General features: G+C 43.7%; 1 protein-coding gene across 1 annotated transcript in view; it reads right to left on the bottom strand.

Annotated features, from left to right (window-relative positions):
• Window positions 1-21,448, bottom strand: part of crb1 (crumbs cell polarity complex component 1) — a 61,446-nt gene extending 39,998 nt beyond the window's left edge. Inside the window, 3 exon segments of the mRNA XM_014123546.2 lie at window positions 41-236; window positions 2,544-2,789; window positions 21,192-21,448. Of these exon segments, the coding sequence (XP_013979021.1) occupies window positions 41-236; window positions 2,544-2,789; window positions 21,192-21,273 (524 nt within the window). The 5' untranslated portion in view covers window positions 21,274-21,448.
• Window positions 21,449-21,585: the final 137 nt, after the last annotated feature.

Here is a 21,585-nt window from a genome sequence, read left to right as displayed (position 1 = left end):
AAATGAATACAAATCTCTCTCTCACTCACAAACTACTGACCCATTCAACCTATCAATACACAGGGCCCCGTTTTGGCATAGCTGGTGTTGGCACTCATCAACGTCGATTTCACAGCGGTCGCCCTGGAAACCGGGCATGCAGGTGCATGAGAAGCCGTTGACGTAGTCATGACAACTCCCGCCATTGAGGCAGGGCTGTGATTGACACTCGTTAATCTGGACCTCACAGGTGGCACCTGGAACATCAAACATGGCCGTCAGAGGGTCTGTAACATGGACTGTGGTCTTATAAAACACATTGGCCAAGCCATCTGGACAGGTCTGTTAGAGAAACATGAAGGGGAATGTCAACATGCACCTGTGGGGATCATACTGAGGATGAAATGATTTCATGTTGACTGGCTGACTGATCATCATGTACTGATATTAGAGGCTGTTTCTTTTATAATTTATTTTTTATTTAACCTTTATTTAACTAGGCAAGTCAGTTAAGAACAAATTCTTATTTACAATGACGGCCTACCCTGGCCAAACCCGGACAATGCTGGGCCAATTTGTGCGCCGCCCTATGGGACTCCAGATGTGATACAGCCTGGATTCGAATCAGGGACTGTAGTGACGCCTCTTGCACTGCAGTGCCTTAGACTGCTGCACCACTCGGGAGCCCTTGTGTTGTTGTTTTGTTAATGGTTATTTCTGAGTCCGTTTCCTGATCGAAGCACCGATGATCAAATCAAAGTTTATTTGTCACGTGCGCCGAATACAACAGTGAAATGCTGAATACAGGCACTAACCAATAGTATAAAAAATTGAAAAAATTGAAAAAAGGTGTGTGTGTGTAGGTAAGTAAAGAAATAAAACAACAGTAAAAAGACATTTGAAAATAAGAGTAGCAAGGCTATATACAGACACCGGTTAGTCAGGCTGATTGAGGTAGTATGTACATGTAGGTATGGTTAAAGTGACTATGCATATATCATGAACAGAGAGTAGCAGTAGCGTAAAAAGAGGGGTTGGCGGGTGGTGGGACACAATGCAGATAGCCCGGTTAGCCAATGTGTGGGAGCACTGGTTGGTTGGGCCAATTGAGGTAGTATGTACATGAATGTATAGTTAAAGTGACTATGCATATAAGATAAACAGAGAGTAGCAGGGGGGGGGGGGGGGGGGCACACAATGCAAGTAGTCCGGGTAACCATTTGGTTACCTGTTCAGGAGTCTTACGGCTTGGGGGTAAAAACTGTTGAGAAGCCTTTTTGTTCTAGACTTGGCACTCCGGTACCTCTTGCCATGCGGTAGTAGAGAGAACAGTCTATGACTGGGGTGGCTGGAGTCTTTGACAATTTTCAGGGCCTTCCTCTGACACCGCCTGGTGTAGAGGTCCTGGATGGCAGGCAGCTTAGCCCCAGTGATGTACTGGGTCGTACGCACTACCCTCTGAAGTGCCTTGCGGTCGGAGGCCGAGCAATTGCCGTACCAGGCAGTGATGCAACCGGTCAGGATGCTCTTGGTATTGCAGCTGTAGAACCTTTTGAGGATCTCAGGACCCATGCCAAATCTTTTTAGTTTCCTGAGGGGGAATAGGCTTTGTCGTGCCCTCCTCACGACTGTCTTGGTGTGTTCGGACAATTCTAATTTGTTGTTGATGTGGACACCAAGGAATTTGAAGCTCTCAACCTGATCATGTTCTAACATGTTATTCTGGAGCCCAGACACAGGAGGTTGGTGTCACTTTAATTGGGGAGGACGGACTCGTGGTAATGGCTGGAGCGGACGCGTTGGAATGGTATCAAACACACGGTTTCTATGTGTTTGATGCCATTCCACTCACTCCGTTCCAGACATTATTATTAGCTGGCCTCCACTCAGCAGACTCCACTAATCAATCACACTGTAAACCAGAACACAGAGTGATGGAGAGTTCGGCCTTGGACAGGTGGCAAAATAGTAAACAGAGTAGATTTAACAAGATTCGTCCATCTGAAAGTAGCCTTGTATTTAACCTTATCGTACCTAAAATAGTCTAAAGAACTAGGATTACCCACAGATTATCTTTAATTAGCATTATTCTCTATCTATAACTGTCATAGAGTATGGAAACGATATAGATATTCTGATTTTTTGTGTTTGTTTTTCTTCTTTTAAACACAGTATGAGCTAGAGAGCATAGAAGAAGGTAGGGTTAGATTGAGGACTAGTGTAATGAGCTCAAACAGACACTAGATGACAACATTGTACACTCATTGGGGCCAGTGGTGAGCAATATTCATCCCTTGACTGGGAACACACCTGATTCAACTAATCAAAGATATAATTAAAGCCTAGTTGATTATGCAGTGTGTTACTGCTTGGCTGGAGCAAAAGCCTGCACCCATGTAAGATTGGGCACCCCTTTACCTGAACCATTTGGAGGTGTTCTCCATACTTTTCACCAAACAATGGAGCAGAACCCTTTGCAGCCTAAGTTCAGGTAGTACATCCGTTTCCCTATTGGTGCATTACTGAACAGAGCCCTGGAGGAGCCGTCTCTTCTCTCCTCTTACCTGTGAACCCCGGGCTGCAGAGGCAGGCATACCTGCCCACCCTGTCTACGCAGGTGGCTTGGTTCCTGCAGGGCTGCGACACACACTCGTTCACCTCAATCTGGCAGCGCTCACCCTGGAACCCCGGCACGCAGAAACAAGAGTAACCATCACCACGGCTACGGCAGATGGCCCGGTTGTAGCAGGGGTTGGGGAAACACTGGTCCGTTAACGGGGCCGCCGACCTCGCTTTCAGAGGGGATGCACCTGGGGACAGGAAGTCATGTTTTGATTGATTGTCTGACTGATAGGTTTCTTTTTTTTTTACTATGTTTTTTTCCCTCTCAAACAATAACAACAATACATAAACATGAGACAATAAACAGACGTACACACATTTCAACAAACATCAATGACATCACACCTGCTCAGACCACATGTTCCCACCGCAACCATGCACATTATGACATCACACCTGCTCAGACCCACATGTTCCCACAGCAACCATGCACATCAGTGACATCACACCTGCTCAGACCCACATGTTCCCACCGCAACCATACACATTATGACATCACACCTGCTCAGACCCACATGTTCCCACAGCAACCATACACATTATGACATCACACCTGCTCAGACCCACATGTTCCCACAGCAACCATACACATTATTACATCACACCTGCTCAGACCCACATGTTCCCACAGCAACCATACACATTATTACATCACACCTGCTCAGACCCACATGTTCCCACAGCAACCATACACATCACATATGTTTCACAAGCACACTCCCCCTCATCCTTCATCCTCTGGAACTTTCCAGTGCTTGTAGCACTCTATGCCACAAATTGCACTGTTCTATTTTTCTCTGTAGCCCACACCTTTCCAATATTTAAATAATAATATATTTTTGTTTCATCCACCCATAACTCGTTTTACACTTAAGATATGACTCTGCTGTTTTGCTGTATAATTTTGTCTCTTGTATAATACATTCTATTCATTAGTTTATACTGGATTAAGCATACATTTTTGTTAACTGTAATTTCATGTTATGTTCCAACACTCCCTCCATCTACAGTGAGGGAAAAAAGTATTTGATCCCCTGCTGATTTTGTACGTTTGCTCACTTACAAAGAAATGATCAGTCTATAATTTTAATAGTAGGTTTATTTGAACAGTAAGAGACAGAATAACAACAAAAAAATCCAGAAAAACGCATGTCAAAAATGTTATAAAATGATTTGCATTTTAATGAGGAAAATAAGTATTTGACCCCTCTGCAAAACATGACTTAGTACTTGGTGGCAAAACCCCTGTTGGCAATCACAGAGGTCAGACGTTTCTTGAAGTTGGCCACCAGGTTTGCACACATCTCAGGGGGGATTTTGTCCCACTCCTCTGTGCAGATGTTCTCCAAGTCATTAAGGTTTCGAGGCTGACGTTTGGCAACTCGAACCTTCAGCTCCCTCCACAAATTTTCTATGGGATTAAGGTCTGGAGACTGGCTAGGCCACTCCAGGAACTTAATGTGCTTCTTCTTGAGCCACTCCTTTGTTGCCTTGGCCATGTGTTTTGGGTCATTGTCATGCTGGAATACCCATCCACGACCCATTTTCAATGCCCTGGCTGAAGGAAGGAGGTTCTCACCCAAGATTTGACGGTACATGGCCCCGTCCATCGTCCCTTTGATGCGGTGAAGTTGTCCTGTCCCCTTAGCAGAAAAACACCCCCAAAGCATAATGTTTCCACCTCCATGTTTGACGGTGGAGATGGTGTTCTTGGGGTCATAGGCAGCATTCCTCCTCCCCCAAACACGGCTAGTTGAGTTGATGTCAAAGAGCTCCATTTTGGTCTCATCTGACCACAACACTTTCACCAGTTGTCCTCTGAATCATTCAGATGTTCATTGGCAAACTTCAGACGGGCATGTATATGTATTCTTGAGCAGGGGGACCTTGCGGGCGCTGCAGGATTTCAGTCCTTCACGGCGTAGTGTGTTACCAATTGTTTTCTTGGTGACTATGGTCCCAGCTGCCTTGAGATCATTGACAAGATCCTCCCGTGTAGTTCTGGGCTGATTCCTCACCGTTCTCATGATCATTGCAACTCCACGAGGTGAGATCTTGCATGGAGCCCCAGGCCGAGGGATATTGACAGTTCTTTCCATTTGCGAATAATCGCACCAAATGTTGTCACCTTCTCACCAAGCTGCTTGGCGATGGTCTTGTAGCCCATTCCAGCCTTGTGTAGGTCTACAATCTTGTCCCTGACATCCTTGGAGAGCTCTTTGGTCTTGGCCATGGTGGAGAGTTTGGAATCTGATTGATTGATTGCTTCTGTGGACAGGCGTCTTTTTTACAGGTAACAAGCTGCGGTTAGGAGCACTCCCTTTAAGAGTGTGCTCCTAATTTCAGCTTGTTACCTGTATAAAAGACACCTGGGAGCCAGAAATCTTTCTGATTGAGAGGGGGTCAAATACTTATTTCCCTCATTAAAATGCAAATCAATTTATAACATTTTTGACATGCATTTTTCTGTTTTTTTGTTGTTGTTATTCTGTCTCTCACTGTTCAAATAAACCTACCGTTAAAATTATAGACTGATCCTTTCTTTGTCAGTGGGTAAACGTACAAAATCAGCAGGGGATCAAATACTTTTTTCCTCCACTGTATATCAGTTATGTTTAAGTCTTGACTCGAATAGTTTATATTTTTTTCTAAGACATTGTCAGTTAGATATGCTCTCTGCAAGGTTTTGTATATCTTACCTATCATATGCGTATATTTTTCTGAGTCAAATAGGATTCCCTCAGCATTGCTTACAGCTCAATATTTCGTGATATAAAACTTTTAAGTTGTATATATTGAAAATGTCTACATTGGTCAGTCCAACCCGCTTTTTAATTCTGACATGGAAATATTTGTATTTCCTGTTACCACATCATTTACGGTTTCTATGCCCATGTGGGCCAATTCATCAGTGAATTCTGAAAAGCTATCCAAGGATTGTTCCATTGGGGTGTGTTTTTAGGGAGTGATATTGGTTCTTGTAGAATTTGTGTCATTTTCGTCCATATTGTTAAAGTGTTATTAACTATAGAGTTGTTAATCCTCTTAGCTCTATCCTCTGAAAACAAATATGAGCAAATATTCTGGGGATGAGCATGCACATCTTCAATACGTTCCCATTGTTCCTCTTTAGTGCATTTAACTATATGTCGCAAGTAAAAACCTTGTGTGGCAAGTTGATGCATATCAAATCTGGAAGTTTAAAACTATCCTCAGATTTAGGGAGATGTAAAACTTTTCTATTTACTCTATGAGTTTTATTTGCCCATATGAGGTCTGTTATAGCCGAGTATACTTTTTTAAAGAATGTCTTTGGTGGAGTAGTTAGTACTACCGAAAAAACAACAACTTTGCGAGCCATTCCATTCTGAAGAAGTTTATTCTACCAGTAAGATTTATGGGAAGATTATTGTTATGGGTGTAAGATGGCACAGTGATGCCATCTGTTGGTAAATGTTAATTACTGCAACTCCAGTGTTTTTACCAGTGTGCTTGTGATTCCCGGATGTATTGTAATGTACTGAACAAGACTGGTTACTCGCATCAACGCCTCTGTCTCGTCATTTAACATTCAAACATGGTGTCAGAGTCGGATAACTAACCATGCTTTCCGCAAATTAGAGTCACCTGTTCTGGTTTACCAAAAAAAATCCTTATTTGAGTAAAACTTCGCCGGAATTGGCCTTAGCTAGAGTGAGTTTGCTAGTTAGCTTCAGTGTTGTTAGCACCGGTTAGACATGGCAGCGAACATTCCCCCTCCCACCGTTATGAAGCTCAGCGGAGACTGGAGCACAAACTGGGATACGTTTAGAGGTGAATGGGAGGACTATGCGCTAGCAACGGGACTTCTGGAAAAGGATGATGAGGTAGTGGCTGCCACTTTGAGGACTATAATGGGAACTGAATGCCGACACGTATACAAACACAACCTGAACCTAACAGCAGCTCAGCAAGGTAATGCTACAGCTATTCTTGATGCATTACTTTTAACATTACTTTAAGCCAGCAAAGAACGTTATCTACGAGCGTTATGTTTTCGGTTGTTGCAAACAGGAGGACGGGGAGTCCATTGACAGCTTTGTCACTAGGCTAAGGGAAAAGGCAGCTACATGTGACTATGGTGCTTTAAGAGATTAACTGAACAGAGATAAGATAGTGCTTGGCATAACTGATGAGGGCACCCGCAGACGTTTGCTGAGAGAACCTGACCTGACGCTGGTCTTAGCAGTGGAGACATGCCTTACAGCAGAGCTTACTGATATACGGATAAGGTCCATGGAGCTAGAAAGGCAACATATGGACAATGTCAATGCTACATTCAGGCAGCCAGTAAAGAAATTCCCATTTGCCACAGCTAATGCTAATACTACAGCCAACTCTGCAGTAGACAACCCCAATACATGCCGATATTGTGGCATTTCTCATGGACGAGGAAAAGAACACTGCCCAGTCTATGGAAAAATATGCAAATCCTGTGGTATAGCTAATCACTTCGCAAGGGCCTGCATGAAAAGCAAGAGAAAGGAGGGTAAAGTGCACTCCATTGAAACAAACACAGATGAAGGGAACAACAGCACAGAGGATGTATATGCTAGCGAGTGCATAGGGGCAGTGAGGGCAAAAGGACAAAAGTGGTTTGTCACTCTACTACTTAATAATAAACCACTGCAATGCCAGCTAGATTCAGGGGCCACATGTAACGTTATGAGCCTTAAAGATAAAAGGAGGCTCGCGCCCAGAGACAAACTCACAGAGTTGCACCAAGCTGAAACTGTATTCAGGCCAGTTCATGACCTCTTTAGGCCTGTTTGTGACAGTGTGTTTTACGTGGCCAGAAACACACCCTTGAGTTTGAAATAGTTGAGGCTAGTCAACAGCCATTACTGTCAGGTTCTACATGCGAGTGCCTTGGGCTTATTAACTTCACCATCCCAGCTGATTTTAACATTATAGACAAAGTCCAGGCTGGGCCCCTGAGCAAGGAGACACTCCTAAGCAAGTACCATGATGTCTTCAATGCACCGGTCAAGTCAGTTCCCGGCGAAGTCCACTTTGAGTTGGACGCAGCAATCCAGCCTGTCCAGTGTGCACCCGCAATGTACCAGTGGCCATGAAAGCAGCTACAAAGGCTCAGCTTGACAAATACGAAGCAGATGGCCACATCATATCCGTCACCGAGCCTATAGACTGGATAAGTAATATGGTTATCGTCAAGAAACCAGACAAGCTACGGATATGCATTGATCCTAAACACCTCAACCGAGCTCTGAGACGTTCACATTACATTATGCCCACGTTGGAGGATGTTCTTTACAAGCTCCCAAAGGCCAGAGTCTGCACGCTCGTGGACGCCAGAGATGCCTTCCTGCAGTGCAAGCTCGACGAGCCCAGCAGCTACATGACCACCTTTTGGACACCCTGGGGCAGGAAGAGGTGGTTGAAGCTCCCGTTTGGTGTCTCCGTGGCCCAGAGGTGTATCAGCAGAAACAGCACGAGCTGTTGATGGGACTCAGTGGCGTGGAACCCATAGCAGATGACATCCTCGTAGTGGGCTGTGGGGACAGTGATGAGGAGGCAGAATGTGACCATGATGCCAAGCTGCTTGCCCTGATGGTCAGATGTAGACAGGTCAAGCTAAGGCTAAGCATAAAAAAGCTTCAGTTTAAAGTGCCAGAGGTCCTCTTTCATGGGCACATCTTGTCCTCCACCGGATTGAAGGCGGATCCTGAAAAAGTGAAGGCGGTCTTGGAAATGCCCCACCCATCTGACGTGAAGGGAGTGCAGCGCTTCGTCGGATTCGTCACCTACCTGGCCAAGTTCCTACCGCGGCTCTCTGAAGTGTGTGAGCCACTAAGGAGGCTCATGGACAAGGACACCATCTGGCATTGGCTCCCAAAACATGACGCAGCGGTGAGGGAAATAAAACAACTGGTCACCCAGACACCTGTACTGCGATACTACGGTGTGTCAAAACCTGTCACGATTCAAAGTGACTCAAGCCAGTATGGACTTGGCTGTTGCCTCATGCAGGAGGGCCAGCCTGTGGCATTTGCCTCTAGGGCACTCACCCTAACAGAGCAGAACTATGCCCAGATAGAGAAGGAGTACCTCAGCATTGTGTTTGCATGCCAACGCTTCCACCACTACCTGTACGGGCGCAACAATATTACCACAGAGACAGATCACAAGCCCCTTATTTCTATATTCAGCGAGCCTCTCCTGAATGCCCCGAAACGACTGCAGAGCATGCTACCGGCCCTACAAAACTACAACCTCAAGGTGGTGTATAAGCCAGGGCCAGAGATGTATGTGAGTGACACGCTCAGCAGGGCTACTGCATCAGGCACTCACACACGCTCCATGCAGGAACGACACGCAGTGTCCAGCTTACAAACAGAGCAAGTGGATGTTGAACACATCAACCAGGCTGACTACCTCAATGTTACGGACCAGCGCCTTATACAAATCAGACAGCACACAGACGGGGACGAGCAACTCCAGGCATTGAGGTCTGTGATTCTGATGGGCTGGCCCGACTGCAAGGAAGAAACTGCTTTAGCCGTCAGAGAATATTGGCCAGTCAAAGAGGAGCTCAGTGTTCAAAACGGAGTAATATTCAAGGGTCAGAGAGTCGTTATTCCCCGGTCTCTGCGCCCTGAGATGTTTGCGCGCGTGCACTCAAGTCACATAGGAGGTGAGGCCTGTTACAGACAAGCACGTGACACACTGTATTGGCCAGGAATGCAGAGTGAAATCAAAGACTATGTCAGTAAATGCACAATCTGCAATGAATATGCCATTGAGCAACAGAGAGAGACGATGATGTCCCACAAGCTACCGATGCGCCCCTGGCAGATAGTAAGTCTAGATCTCTTCCAGCACAGTGGCAAAGACTTTCTACTGGTAGTCGATCATTACTCAGACTTCTGGGAGATTGACCTCCTCCCCGACCTCTCAGCAGAGACAACGATCAAATGCCGCAAGGCTCAGTTTGCCCGCTATGGCCAGCCAGATAGGGTAATTTCAGACAATGGACCCCAATTCTCCGGAGTTGAGTTCCGAAAATTTGCTACAGAATGGGAATTCGAGCACGTCACTTCATCACCACGACACCCAAAAAGCTAATTGGAAGGCGGAGTCTGCAGTCAAAATCACAAAGAACCTCAGCAAAAAAGCTCTGCGAGAGGGCAAAGATGCCTGGAAAGCAATCCTGCAGTAGCGCAATACCCCGACAGAAGGCATGGATAGCAGCCCGGCCCAGCGCCTCATGGCACGGCGCTTAAAAGCAGCTCTGCCAGTAGCCAGCACTCTCCTGGAGCCATGTGTGGTGACAGATGTGCTGGTGAAGCTACGTCACAGAAGACAGGTCTCCAAGTTCATTTATGACAAATCAGCAAAGACTTACCTGAGCTCAGGGTGGGTGAAACGGTGCGAATGAAGCCACTACCAGGGGACCGTCCGGGCCTCTGGAGACTCAGATCCTGTGAACAGAAAGTGGCACCACGCTCCTACTTGGTCGAAATGAATGGATCTCTGTACCGTCGTAACAGGGTTGACCTTCGGATTGCTGAGCCAGCACCTACTCAGAACCCTGATGGTCAAAGGGGTCGCATGACAAAAGACGGAACCCCAGCAAGTCACATGGGGCCTGAGGCACTGGGCGAAGAGACAGGGGATCACAGGTAGGCCGCTCCCTCGCCCATCAATACTCCCCCTAGACAGTCAGGTGACATGCCTGTGCGGGAACCCGCAGTCCTCGCAGACAAGCCCCCTGTCTTTTCACGCTGCGGGCGTCTGTCCCAGCCACCAAAAATACTTAATCTGTAGGTTTCCCATTAGGGATTGTTGACAGACAGAGATAAAAGGGAAGAGAGTATCAAAATGTGTTAAGTTGTTACCTGAAAAAAAATAAAAAATACAAAAGGAAAAAAAATTGTTCATGTTGGAAATTATTACTAGGTTTGTTTTGTTAGTGAATTGACAGCTCCTGTCCTATTTTATAAAAGAGAAGATGTTATGGGTGTAAGATGGCACAGTGATGCCATCTGTTGGTAAATGTTAATTACTGCAACTCCAGTGTTTTTACAGGTGTGCTTGAGATTCCCGGATGTATTGTAATGTACTGAACAAGACTGGTTACTCGCATCAACGCCTCTGTCTCGTCATTTAACATTCAAACAATTATTCCCATATTTAGTTAGATCTGCTTTCATGTTGTTGAGTAATGGGATAAAGTTATCTTTATATATTTGTCGTTTGTTGTTAAACATATTAAGTATTTAATATTTTTTGTGGTTCACTTAAAGGATTGCTGTAGATCATGAGTTATTATTTGTATGCTATCAAATCCTCCCACATGTTTCTAATTTGACAAGCTGTTTACAACATCTGATATTTTTTTTATTTGGTTGTCATATTGGCAGGTTTGCTAGCAACAAACTGTTTAGCTAGCTTCTAGCCTAGTGTTTGACGTGCAATTCCATCTCCCTGTAATGAACATTGTCGAGTATCCTGACGAGAAGGCTAACTTTTCTAGCTATGCCAGGCAAAAATCGGGCATCACCAGCTCATTGTTATGGACGTATCCAAATGAATGTCAATAGAAAATAACTAAACAAACGCAAATGCAGCCACTTTGCTGTTATTCTGGCTGCAGAGGTCGTGGCTGTGTTAGCCGTAGCTAGATGGCTAGCTAGCAAACAAGGGACATAAAGAATGAACAAGCATAGCAACGAAACATAAAATACCAACGACTGGGTCGCGACCATAAATATCAAACCAATCGAACGAACGACTGGGTCGCGTCTCTAGCAACAAAAAGTATGAATTATCTTATATAAATTTAAATTTCAACAAAATAATGTTATTTCTACTGGTAAATGTGTGCTTTAGTATTGTTATTATTATTTTTCTTTGGCAATTGTGGTATAAACGACATAAAGGCTTCCATTCTGTACATTACCTTGGAAAAATGAACTCTGCTGAATCGTCCATTATTTCCAAGGTAATGTACAGAATATCGATGTTTATCCCTTACTTAACCTGTAGTTGTTGGCTCTCTTCAAGAGTAAAACATCATATTCCTACTTAAGTTCTGAAATTGTATTTTATTCTTTACCTTGTAAAGATTTTTAGGGCTTTTTGTAAGATAGGGATTTATTTATATTTTTCTTGAATGATTTTTTTTTAACTCAGATTTAATTTTAGCAGAGTATGATATTACCATTCCCCTAATGTAGACCTTAAAAGCATCCCAAATTATGTCGAGGGTCGGCTTTTCTCTGTCCTCTATGTCTGCATTTGTAATGGTAAAGGCCTTTATTTTTTCAGTTAAGTATTTAATACATTTTGGGTCTTGAAGATGCGCTCTGTTCATTCTCCATATTCTGTCATTATGTGTGTTTCTGTTATAGCACATGGGTGGAACATTCCAGACCCGGAGGGCCAAAGGTGTGCAGGCTTTAGTTCCGGACGTGCACTAAAATGTCTGATTCAACTAATAGCAATTGATCTTCAGGGGGAAATTGAAATATGTCACAGCAGACTTATTCTGATATACTGTATATTATTCTCAAGGTGTCTTTCATACATTCTCTGTCTCTTTTACATTGTCGTACAAATGTCAGTACCACTAAAAAATGTACTAGTGAGGATGAACTAAAAGGGATTCATATGTCTACTAATGTATTTTATTCTCTCAGCAGTGTGTTACAATGAGTCAAGTTTTGCATTGTCACACACAGCAACTGTGTCCTATAGCATATGACACAAAAGGCTCTCTCTCCTCCTATGAAAACAGGCCTCCTCGCTCCCCATTCTCATCTCCGGTACAAGGATGTTTTGGAACTTAATAGCCTCACAAAGCATCACAGCTGGCCTCCATGGCAACTAATTCCACGGTTCTGTTTCTGCAGTCTCTCTATCGCCATGACGACAGCAGGCGGACAGAAGTCAGTAATTTATCAATGCATTCATTCCTAGTACGGCCTCGGTGCTGCTGTACATCTATTTAATCGCACAGCACTGCAGAGATTAATGACACAACGCCTGCCAATCACAGCTATGTTGCTGTTCTGTTCATTAGTTTGGCTGTAAACATGTTGCCGCCCATACTAATTAGTGGATTAATCCATTCACGTGTTTGTCCAACACGTCTACCAGGGGAGAGAGGAATTAACCGAATGGCTCCTCCTAATGCCTGGCTTACTGGGATATAGAACGTCCATTCAGATGAACTGGTATCATTTACACTGTAGATCAGATCAAAGATGGCCAATCCTTCTCCTGGAGAGATCATTTTTACGGTACCTCAGGTGTGTTACAGTAGGGATGGAGCAAAAGCCTTCACACCCAGTAGCTCTCCAGGAGGACGTAGAGTATATTCTATAGCACCCATTTCAACCAGTAAACACTCATCTGAGAGAGGTAGGTTAGTACACATACTGGGGATGGAAGATATGACCTCCTACTGTACAGGTAAGATGTGGACTGTACAATAATTTATTCCTGATAATGGATTTCTAATGAGATGGATACAGACAAGTCACACATGGCATACAGTACCAGTCAAAAGTTTGGACACACCTACTCATTGAAGGGTTTTTCTTTATTTTTCAAATGTTCTACATTGTCGAATAATAGTGAAGACATCAAAACTATGAAATAACACATATGGAATCATGTAGTAACGAAAAATGTGTTAAACAAATGAAAATACATTTCATATTTTAGATTCTTCAAAATAGCCACCCTTTGCCTTGATGACAGCTTTGCACTCTCTTGGCATTCTCTCAACCAGCTTGACCTGGAATGCTTTTCCAACAGTCTTGAAGGAGTTCCCACATATGATGAGATCCAGACAAGTCACACATGGCACATAACTTCTCCAACAGTATCACACACTACTTCAATTATCACAAGAATAGAAGTTTAACAAGTAACAGCCAGGTCGACACACAAAGCCATGGGTGAATGGAAACTGCTGTAGATGTGCACGAGAGAGAGAAAGGTTCAGTGTTAATAGGTGGGATGACCTCGGTGTTGTGGATGAGCTGGAGAGGAGTTCCCCTGGGCAGTGAGCTCTGCGGTTATAGGGATTCCAGAGGTACACAGAGAGGGTAGGGTGTGTGTTTGTGTGTGTGCATGTGTGGGTCCTTCACATTTCAGTTGAATGCATTCAGTTGTACAACTGACTAGGTATCCCCATTTTGCTTTCCTGCATGCGTGCGTGTGTGTGTCAGGCATCTAGGTGATAAAGATGGGATCAGGTAGAGGTCATTCTGGGATAAATTATGTTATAAATCCATTATGAGCTTGTTCTTTATTTAACTCCTACAGTCGTGGCCAAAGGTTTTGAGAATGATACAAATATCTTTTCACAAAGTCTGCTGCCTCAGTTTGTATGATGGCAATTTGCATATAATCCAGAATGTTATGAAGAGTGATCAAATGAATTGCAATTAATTGCAAAGGCCCTCTTTGCCATGCAAATTAACTGAATCCCCCAAAAACATTTCCACTGCATTTCAGCCCTGCCACAAAAGGACCAGCTGACATCATGATTCTCTCGTTAACACAGGTGTGAGTGTTGACGAGGACAAGGCTGGAGATCACTCTGTCATGCTGATTGAGTTCGAATAACAGACTGGAAGCTTCAAAAGGAGGGTGGTGCTTGGAATCATTGTTCTTCCTCTGTCAACCATGGTTACCTGCAAGGAAACACGTGCCGTCATCATCGCTTTGTACAAAAAGGGCTTCACAGGCAAGGATATTCCTGCCAGTAAGATTGCACCTAAATCAGCCATTTATCGGATCATCAAGAACTTCAAGGAGAGTGGTTCAATTGTTGTGAAGAAGGCTTCAGGGCGCCCAAGAAAGTCCAGCAAGCGCCAGGACCGTCTCCTAAAGTTGATCAGGGCACCACCAGTACAGAGCTTGTTCAGGAATGGCAGCAGGCAGGTGTGAGTGCATCTGCACGCACAGTGAGGCGAAGACTTTTGGAGGTGTCAAGAAGGGCAGCAAAGAAGCCACTTCTCTCCAAGAAAAACATCAGGGACAGACTGATATTCTGCAAAAGGTACAGGGATTGGACTGCTGAGGACTGGGGTAAAGTCATCTTCTCTGATGAATCCCCTTTCCGATTGTTTGGGGCATCCGGAAAAAAGCTTGTCCGGAGAAGACAAGGTAAGTGCTATCATCAGTCCTGTGTCATGCCAACAGTAAAGCACCCTGAGACCATTCATGTGTGGGGTTGCTTCTCAGCCAAGGGAGTGGGCTCACTCACAATTTTGCCTAAGAACACAGCCATGAATAAAGAATGGCACCAACACATCCTCCGAGAGCAACTTCTCCCAACCATCCGGGAACAGTTTGGTGACGAACAATGCCTTTTTCAGCATGATGGAGCACCTTGCCATAAGGCAAATGTGATAACTAAGTGGCTCAGGGAACAAAACATCGATATTTTGGGTCCATGGCCAGGAAACTCCCCAGACCTTAATCCCATTGAGAACTTGTGGTCAATCCTCAAGAGGTGGGTGGACAAACAAAAACCCACAAATTATGACAAACTCCAAGCATTGATTATGCAAGAATGGGCTGCCATCAGTCAGGATGTGGCCCAGAAGTTAATTGACACCATGGCAGGGCGGATTGCAGAGGTCTTGAAAAAGAAGGGTCAACACTGCAAATATTGACTCTTTGCATCAACTTCATGTAATTGTCAATAAAAGCTTTTGACACTTATGAAATGCTTGTAATTATACTTCAGTATTCCATAGTAACATCTGATAAAAATATATAAAGACACTGAAGCAGCAAACTTTGTGGAAATTAATATTTATGTAATTCTCAAAACTTTTGGCCATGACTGTACATACAGTATAAACAACTCATCCCAAAGCAGAAAGGGGCTACATTGCTGTTATCGGACAAACTGCTAAACTCAAGTAAGCAAACAAACACTCACCAGATCCTACATGTTACCAAATAAACACTCACCAGATCCTACATGTTACCAAACAAACACCAGATCCTACATGTTACCAAACAAACACCAGATCCTACATGTTACCAAACAAACACTCACCAGATCCTACATGTTACCAAACAAACACCAGATCCTACATGTTACCAAACACTCACCAGATCCTACATATTACCAAACAAACACTCACCAGATCCTACATGTTACCAAATAAACACTCACCAGATCCTACATGTTACCAAACAAACACCAGATCCTACATGTTACCAAACAAACACCAGATCCTACATGTTACCAAACAAACACTCACCAGATCCTACATGTTACCAAACAAACACCAGATCCTACATGTTACCAAACACTCACCAGATCCTACATATTACCAAACAAACACTCACCAGATCCTACATGTTACCAAATAAACACTCACCAGATCCTACATGTTACCAAATAAACACCAGATCCTACGTTACCAAATAAACACCAGATCCTACATGTTACCAAACAAACACCAGATCCTACATGTTACCAAACAAACACCAGATCCTACATGTTACCAAACAAACACCAGATCCTACATGTTACCAAACAAACACCAGATCCTACATGTTACCAAACACTCACCAGATCCTACATGTTACCAAATAAACACCAGATCCTACGTTACCAAATAAACACCAGATCCTACATGTTACCAAATAAACACCAGATCCTACGTTACCTACATGTTACCAGATAAACACCAGATCCTACATGTTACCAAACAAACACCAGATCCTACATGTTACCAAACACTCACCAGATCCTACATATTACCAAACAAACACTCACCAGATCCTACATGTTACCAAATAAACACCAGATCCTACATTACCAAATAAACACCAGATCCTACATGTTACCAAACAAACACCAGATCCTACATGTTACCAAATAAACACCAGATCCTACATGTTACCAAACACTCACCAGATCGTACATGTTACCAAACAAACACTCACCAGATCCTACATGTTACCAAATAAACACCAGATCCTACGTTACCAAATAAACACCAGATCCTACATGTTACCAAATAAACACCAGATCCTACATGTTACCAAATAAACACCAGATCCTACATGTTACCAAATAAACACCAGATCCTACGTTACCTACATGTTACCAGATAAACACCAGATCCTACATGGTACCAAAGGAGACAGAACATTCCTAAACATTACACCTGACAGAGATACTGTAACAGAATGAAGATGAATCACTTCCGTCTCCTCATCCCTTAGCTCAGTGGTCACCAACCTTTTTTGAGTCGAGATCACTTTCTCAGTTAAAATGCAAGCTTAGATCTACCATTCAAAAAAGAATAACACATAAGCCTATGCAACATGAACCTATTAAAAACAGTACTGTACTAATGAGGTTTGTTCAGTAGGCTGCAGGCACAAAACATTCTCACAGCATATTGGCTTTGCTTGAATTGCCCTGCCAATGCTTTGTCGTTCTTCTCAGACCATTTAAAATATATATATTTCAACATTTGAGGTAGGCTATATGATCACACTGGTATTAGCTGTTGTATTATTTGTGACACACGCTGAGAGAGTATAAATGTAAATCATTCGCTTTTTTTTATTTTACTGGGCTGATGGAGAATGCCTGCATCTGATGGTCAGTCTCAGCGGAGGGAGAGGGCAGCAGACTGAATGTCCGCCTCTCAACGTCCCTCCGCTCTCCTTTGCCTCCGCTGACACTGACCCAAAAGCGACACCATCTTCCAGCCGATGGCAAAACTCAAGTCGCACCACATTATTTCTGCCTCATGCACAAATTCATGTTGTTACTCCTATGACCGGAGAACGTGAAATATTCCTTGATATTAAAAAAAGATCCATGCGGCTAATAGTAAGAACGCAAACCTATCGATACCCTTTCCTACTCATTTCAGCTGCAGTGCTGGTTGTAGCACCCTCGACAACTACTATGATTATTATTATTTGACCCTGCTGGTCATCTATGAACATTTGAACATCTTGGCCATGTTCTGTTATAATCTCCACCCGTCACAGCCAGAAGAGGACTGGCCACCCCTCATAGCCTGGTTCCTCTCTAGGTTTCTTCCTAGGTTTTGGCCTTTCTAGGGAGTTTTTCCTAGCCACCGTGCTTCTACACCTGCATTGGTTGCTGTTTGGGGTTTTAGGCTGGGTTTCTGTACAGCACTTTGAGATATCAGCTGATGTAAGAAGGGCTATATAAATACATTTGATTTGATTTGTAGCGCAAGTGGAACTAGGGAGAACACACAGTTTATGAATTACAAAAGTGTTGAATAGAAAGTGGATAGTGCTGAGAAAAAACATGAACTGACTCATAAAAACAGCAGATCTTTGCTGTATTCATTGACAGTCTCTCTATTCATGGTTTTCACATTTTTTCACAGTATCAATTTAGCTGTAGCAGTCGTTTACGCCTACTACGTTACTACAGACACGGTAATGTGAGCCATCCGATTGGCCAGAGGTAGGCGTATAGTATACTTGATTTGTTCCCCCCGGGCCCGCCGGGAAGTCAGAGTTTGTACCTTTAGACACGTGAAATGGTTCAAAAAAATGTGTTTTATTTTACCTTTATTTAACTAGGCAAGTCAGTTAAGAACAAATTCTTATTTTCAATGACGGCCTAGGAACAGTGCCTTGTTCAGGGGCAGAACTACAGATTTTTACCTTGTCAGCTTGAGGATTTGATCTTGCAACCTTTCAGTTACAAGTCCAACGCTCTAATCACTAGGCTACCTGCCACCCAAAATGGCGCGGAGGGCAGCTGAATCGGGTGCACTTACTGCCAACAGCACGTGATGAATAAGAAAACTAGCTCTAGGATACGGACCGACAACGGATAATATCAAAGACAAGGATTTCCCCAAACATGGCAACCCAAAGTTACCATAACCCCCCAGCAGAACCAGATCATCAGCAGTGGCAGGCCGTGTAATGGATGGAATGCGTGTAAGAAGGGACCCACAGCATTTAACACACAGAGGGGTGTGAAGTGCACACCTGTTTTCATTTTGGTTCATTCCAGCGGGCCTTTCTCAAAGCTGGATATGACAATAAACGATGAATGGCCTGTCATGTTGTGGGTGTGCACTGCATGACGATCGTTTGAAGATTTGGGATTTACAGAGTTCCATGTTATGCAGGTGACACAACCATAAGGGTATATCACATCAAGTTACACAGGAATGTATTGTGCCAAAAATCTTAGCTTTCCACTCCATTCTAACTACAGATATGTATTGGTAAAGTAGGTGAACAGATCAGTCAAATTCTGACTGGAAAGGTGAGTGACTGTCAAAATGGTCAAATCAGACCAATCAGTGACTGTCAAAATGGTCAAATCAGACCAATCAGTGACTGTCAAAATGGTCAAATCAGACCAATCAATGACTATCATAATGGTCAAATCAGACCAATCAGTGACTGTGAAAATGGTCAAATCAGACCAATCACGGTGGTGGTGCAATCACACTTTCCACGGTGGACAATGGCACAACTTACTCATCCTCTCTCTCCTTAGTATCATTTGTGAAGGTCAATCAATTTCACAGAGAGCCTCCAGATTTTCACTAGAGCAGCTTATGAGTGTCTAGACCTCATCTCAGCATGGCCCCGGTTGTGGGTTGGTGTCCAGGTGGGCTGGGGAAGGTCGGGGGAGAATATCGGGTGTCCAGCCATATGTCCACTATCACGGACTATCAGCTGGAAGTACGTAGATCCAAGGCAGATCAGACAGTGGATCACCCAGTGTGCATTACCAGTGTACACACACACAGACACACACACACACACACACACACACACACACACACACACACACACACACACACACACACACACACACACACACACACACACACACACACACACACACACACACACACACACACGCCCCACTGGGCAAAAACTGGTTGAAACCATGTCATTCCAACAACAAAAAATGAATGTGAAATTCAATGTTTTTTTCACCCAACATTTAACCTAAATCCAATGACATTGTGAAATTTGTTTATGATTTTATGTTGAATTCATGTTAGTTGACTACTCAACAAAATGTAAATAAAAACTAGACGTTGAACTGACGTCTGCTCCCATTGGGGGACACACACCGTCAAGGTCGCAAGCTGCCAACTGTGCAGTCACACATCCTGGCCTTGCCAACACCAACAGGTTGTTGACGGAGATGCCTTTTAATCAATCAATTAATCAGGAAATACTTTTTTGAAGACAATAACTGTTGCATGGCATTCATTTAAGAAACCACAGTCCCTTTATAAGACCAAGAGGTCTTCCTGTGAGGCATATCAGTACCTTAAGATTCAACCACAAGCCTGTTGACTAATGGTGCGTTCAAAACGTAGCGCCAGCCAACCAAACATCCCCTCCCACAGCATGTAAGGCCTCTTTCATATGCTAATGGAGGTATAGCTCTTTGTTCAGTGCTATCTCTTGTAGAAAGGCCCTTTCATTTTTGCAGCATATGTGGAGGGGAGATCTGACCGGCCTCTCTTTCACAGACTGACTGATGCGCACACAGGCTGGTGTGTTTGCTTGTTTCAGTGGTGATAACAGAACAAGCATGCACGAGCACACACAGACACACACACACACACAAGCGCTCACATGCACACACAGACTCACACACAGACCCACACACAGACTCAAACACACACACTCTTAGGAGTATTGGAGACATAGAATATGCCCGCCCCCTGTGGGGGCTTACGCTGCACCTCATTGTTGGGTCTGTCTTTGTGTGCTCTTTTAGCTTCAGAGCTCCTTACAGAATGTGCCATGAACACTGGGAGATAGCAGTGATGTCACCCCTCACATTTCCAATTGAAATTCAAGGCATGACAGTTAGAATCACTATATCTAATCAGAAACAACAGTCTACTGATCAGCTACTTAACAAAAGTTGTTGTGACACATGCAGCTCAGGGGTTAGAGAGTAGAGAATGCCCCTGATCAGAGAAAAGGCAGGTATGCCAATACTTTTAAGATCTCCTACACACTTACAGCTGAGGGCAACATTTATGTAAGGTAAATTAAAAAACATAGATATCCTACATGTAAATGGATACTTTTTCATGCCTATATAAGCGGGTTATAGGACTATTATTAACACTTATTAAAAATAAAACAGAAATGGATCACACTGGTTCAATTAGATAGTGTTGGCTACTACTGTGATGGATTCATTTACACTTTCAGACGATCCCTTAATATATTTCAATTAGAGAATGAGGATGATCTGATCAGCATTATTTTCAGAAGAAACGCAGCAGCAGTAATGGTGCGCTATACAAAACATTTTATATAACTTAACCTGTGTAGCACGACAAGTAGTGACAAGGAGTGGAATGATAGCTAAACAGACGGGTACACAAACTAGGGTGACAACACAATGAGGACACCTGCAAAATCAATAAACCCAACCACCAGATGACATTTTATACTTTAGCCTGTCTTCTAAAAAACTGCGAAATGAGAATTTAACAGTTATCAACTGGTATAACCAAACAATACATAATACAAGTACACTTACTCACCATCTATCCCTATAATTAGTGCGCCAGAGATCACCAAGGCGCACGCAAGTGAATGAAACCTAGTAGATCGCAATAAATCCATATTCGTGATAGAAAATCATCCTGCTCGCTCTGTGTGAAGCATGTCGGTAGGCTACTCCTCGCTCTCTCTCTCTCTGATGTGCTGTGCTTGTTGTGAACTCAAGTGCCACTATTCCTGAGCTAGGCTCACCAATCACTTGATGCGCCCTTGTCCCCTGACGCACCAATGGGCTCTCTCTACCGTCAGCTCTTCAGATGATCCTCAATCAAACGTGAACGCTATAAAAAGGCCGCCGGGGAAGCGGATTGCTGGTGTTTGTTCAATATAGCACTGGTAGGCTCAATGAGATGGTCTGTCAGTGTTGAAATACTG

The sequence above is a fragment of the Salmo salar genome, chromosome ssa10 (genome assembly GCF_905237065.1).
Source record: "Salmo salar chromosome ssa10, Ssal_v3.1, whole genome shotgun sequence".
Lineage (NCBI taxonomy): Eukaryota > Metazoa > Chordata > Actinopteri > Salmoniformes > Salmonidae > Salmo > Salmo salar.
Note: the sequence above shows the minus strand (reverse complement) of the source record. Positions and strands in the feature narration are given on the sequence as shown.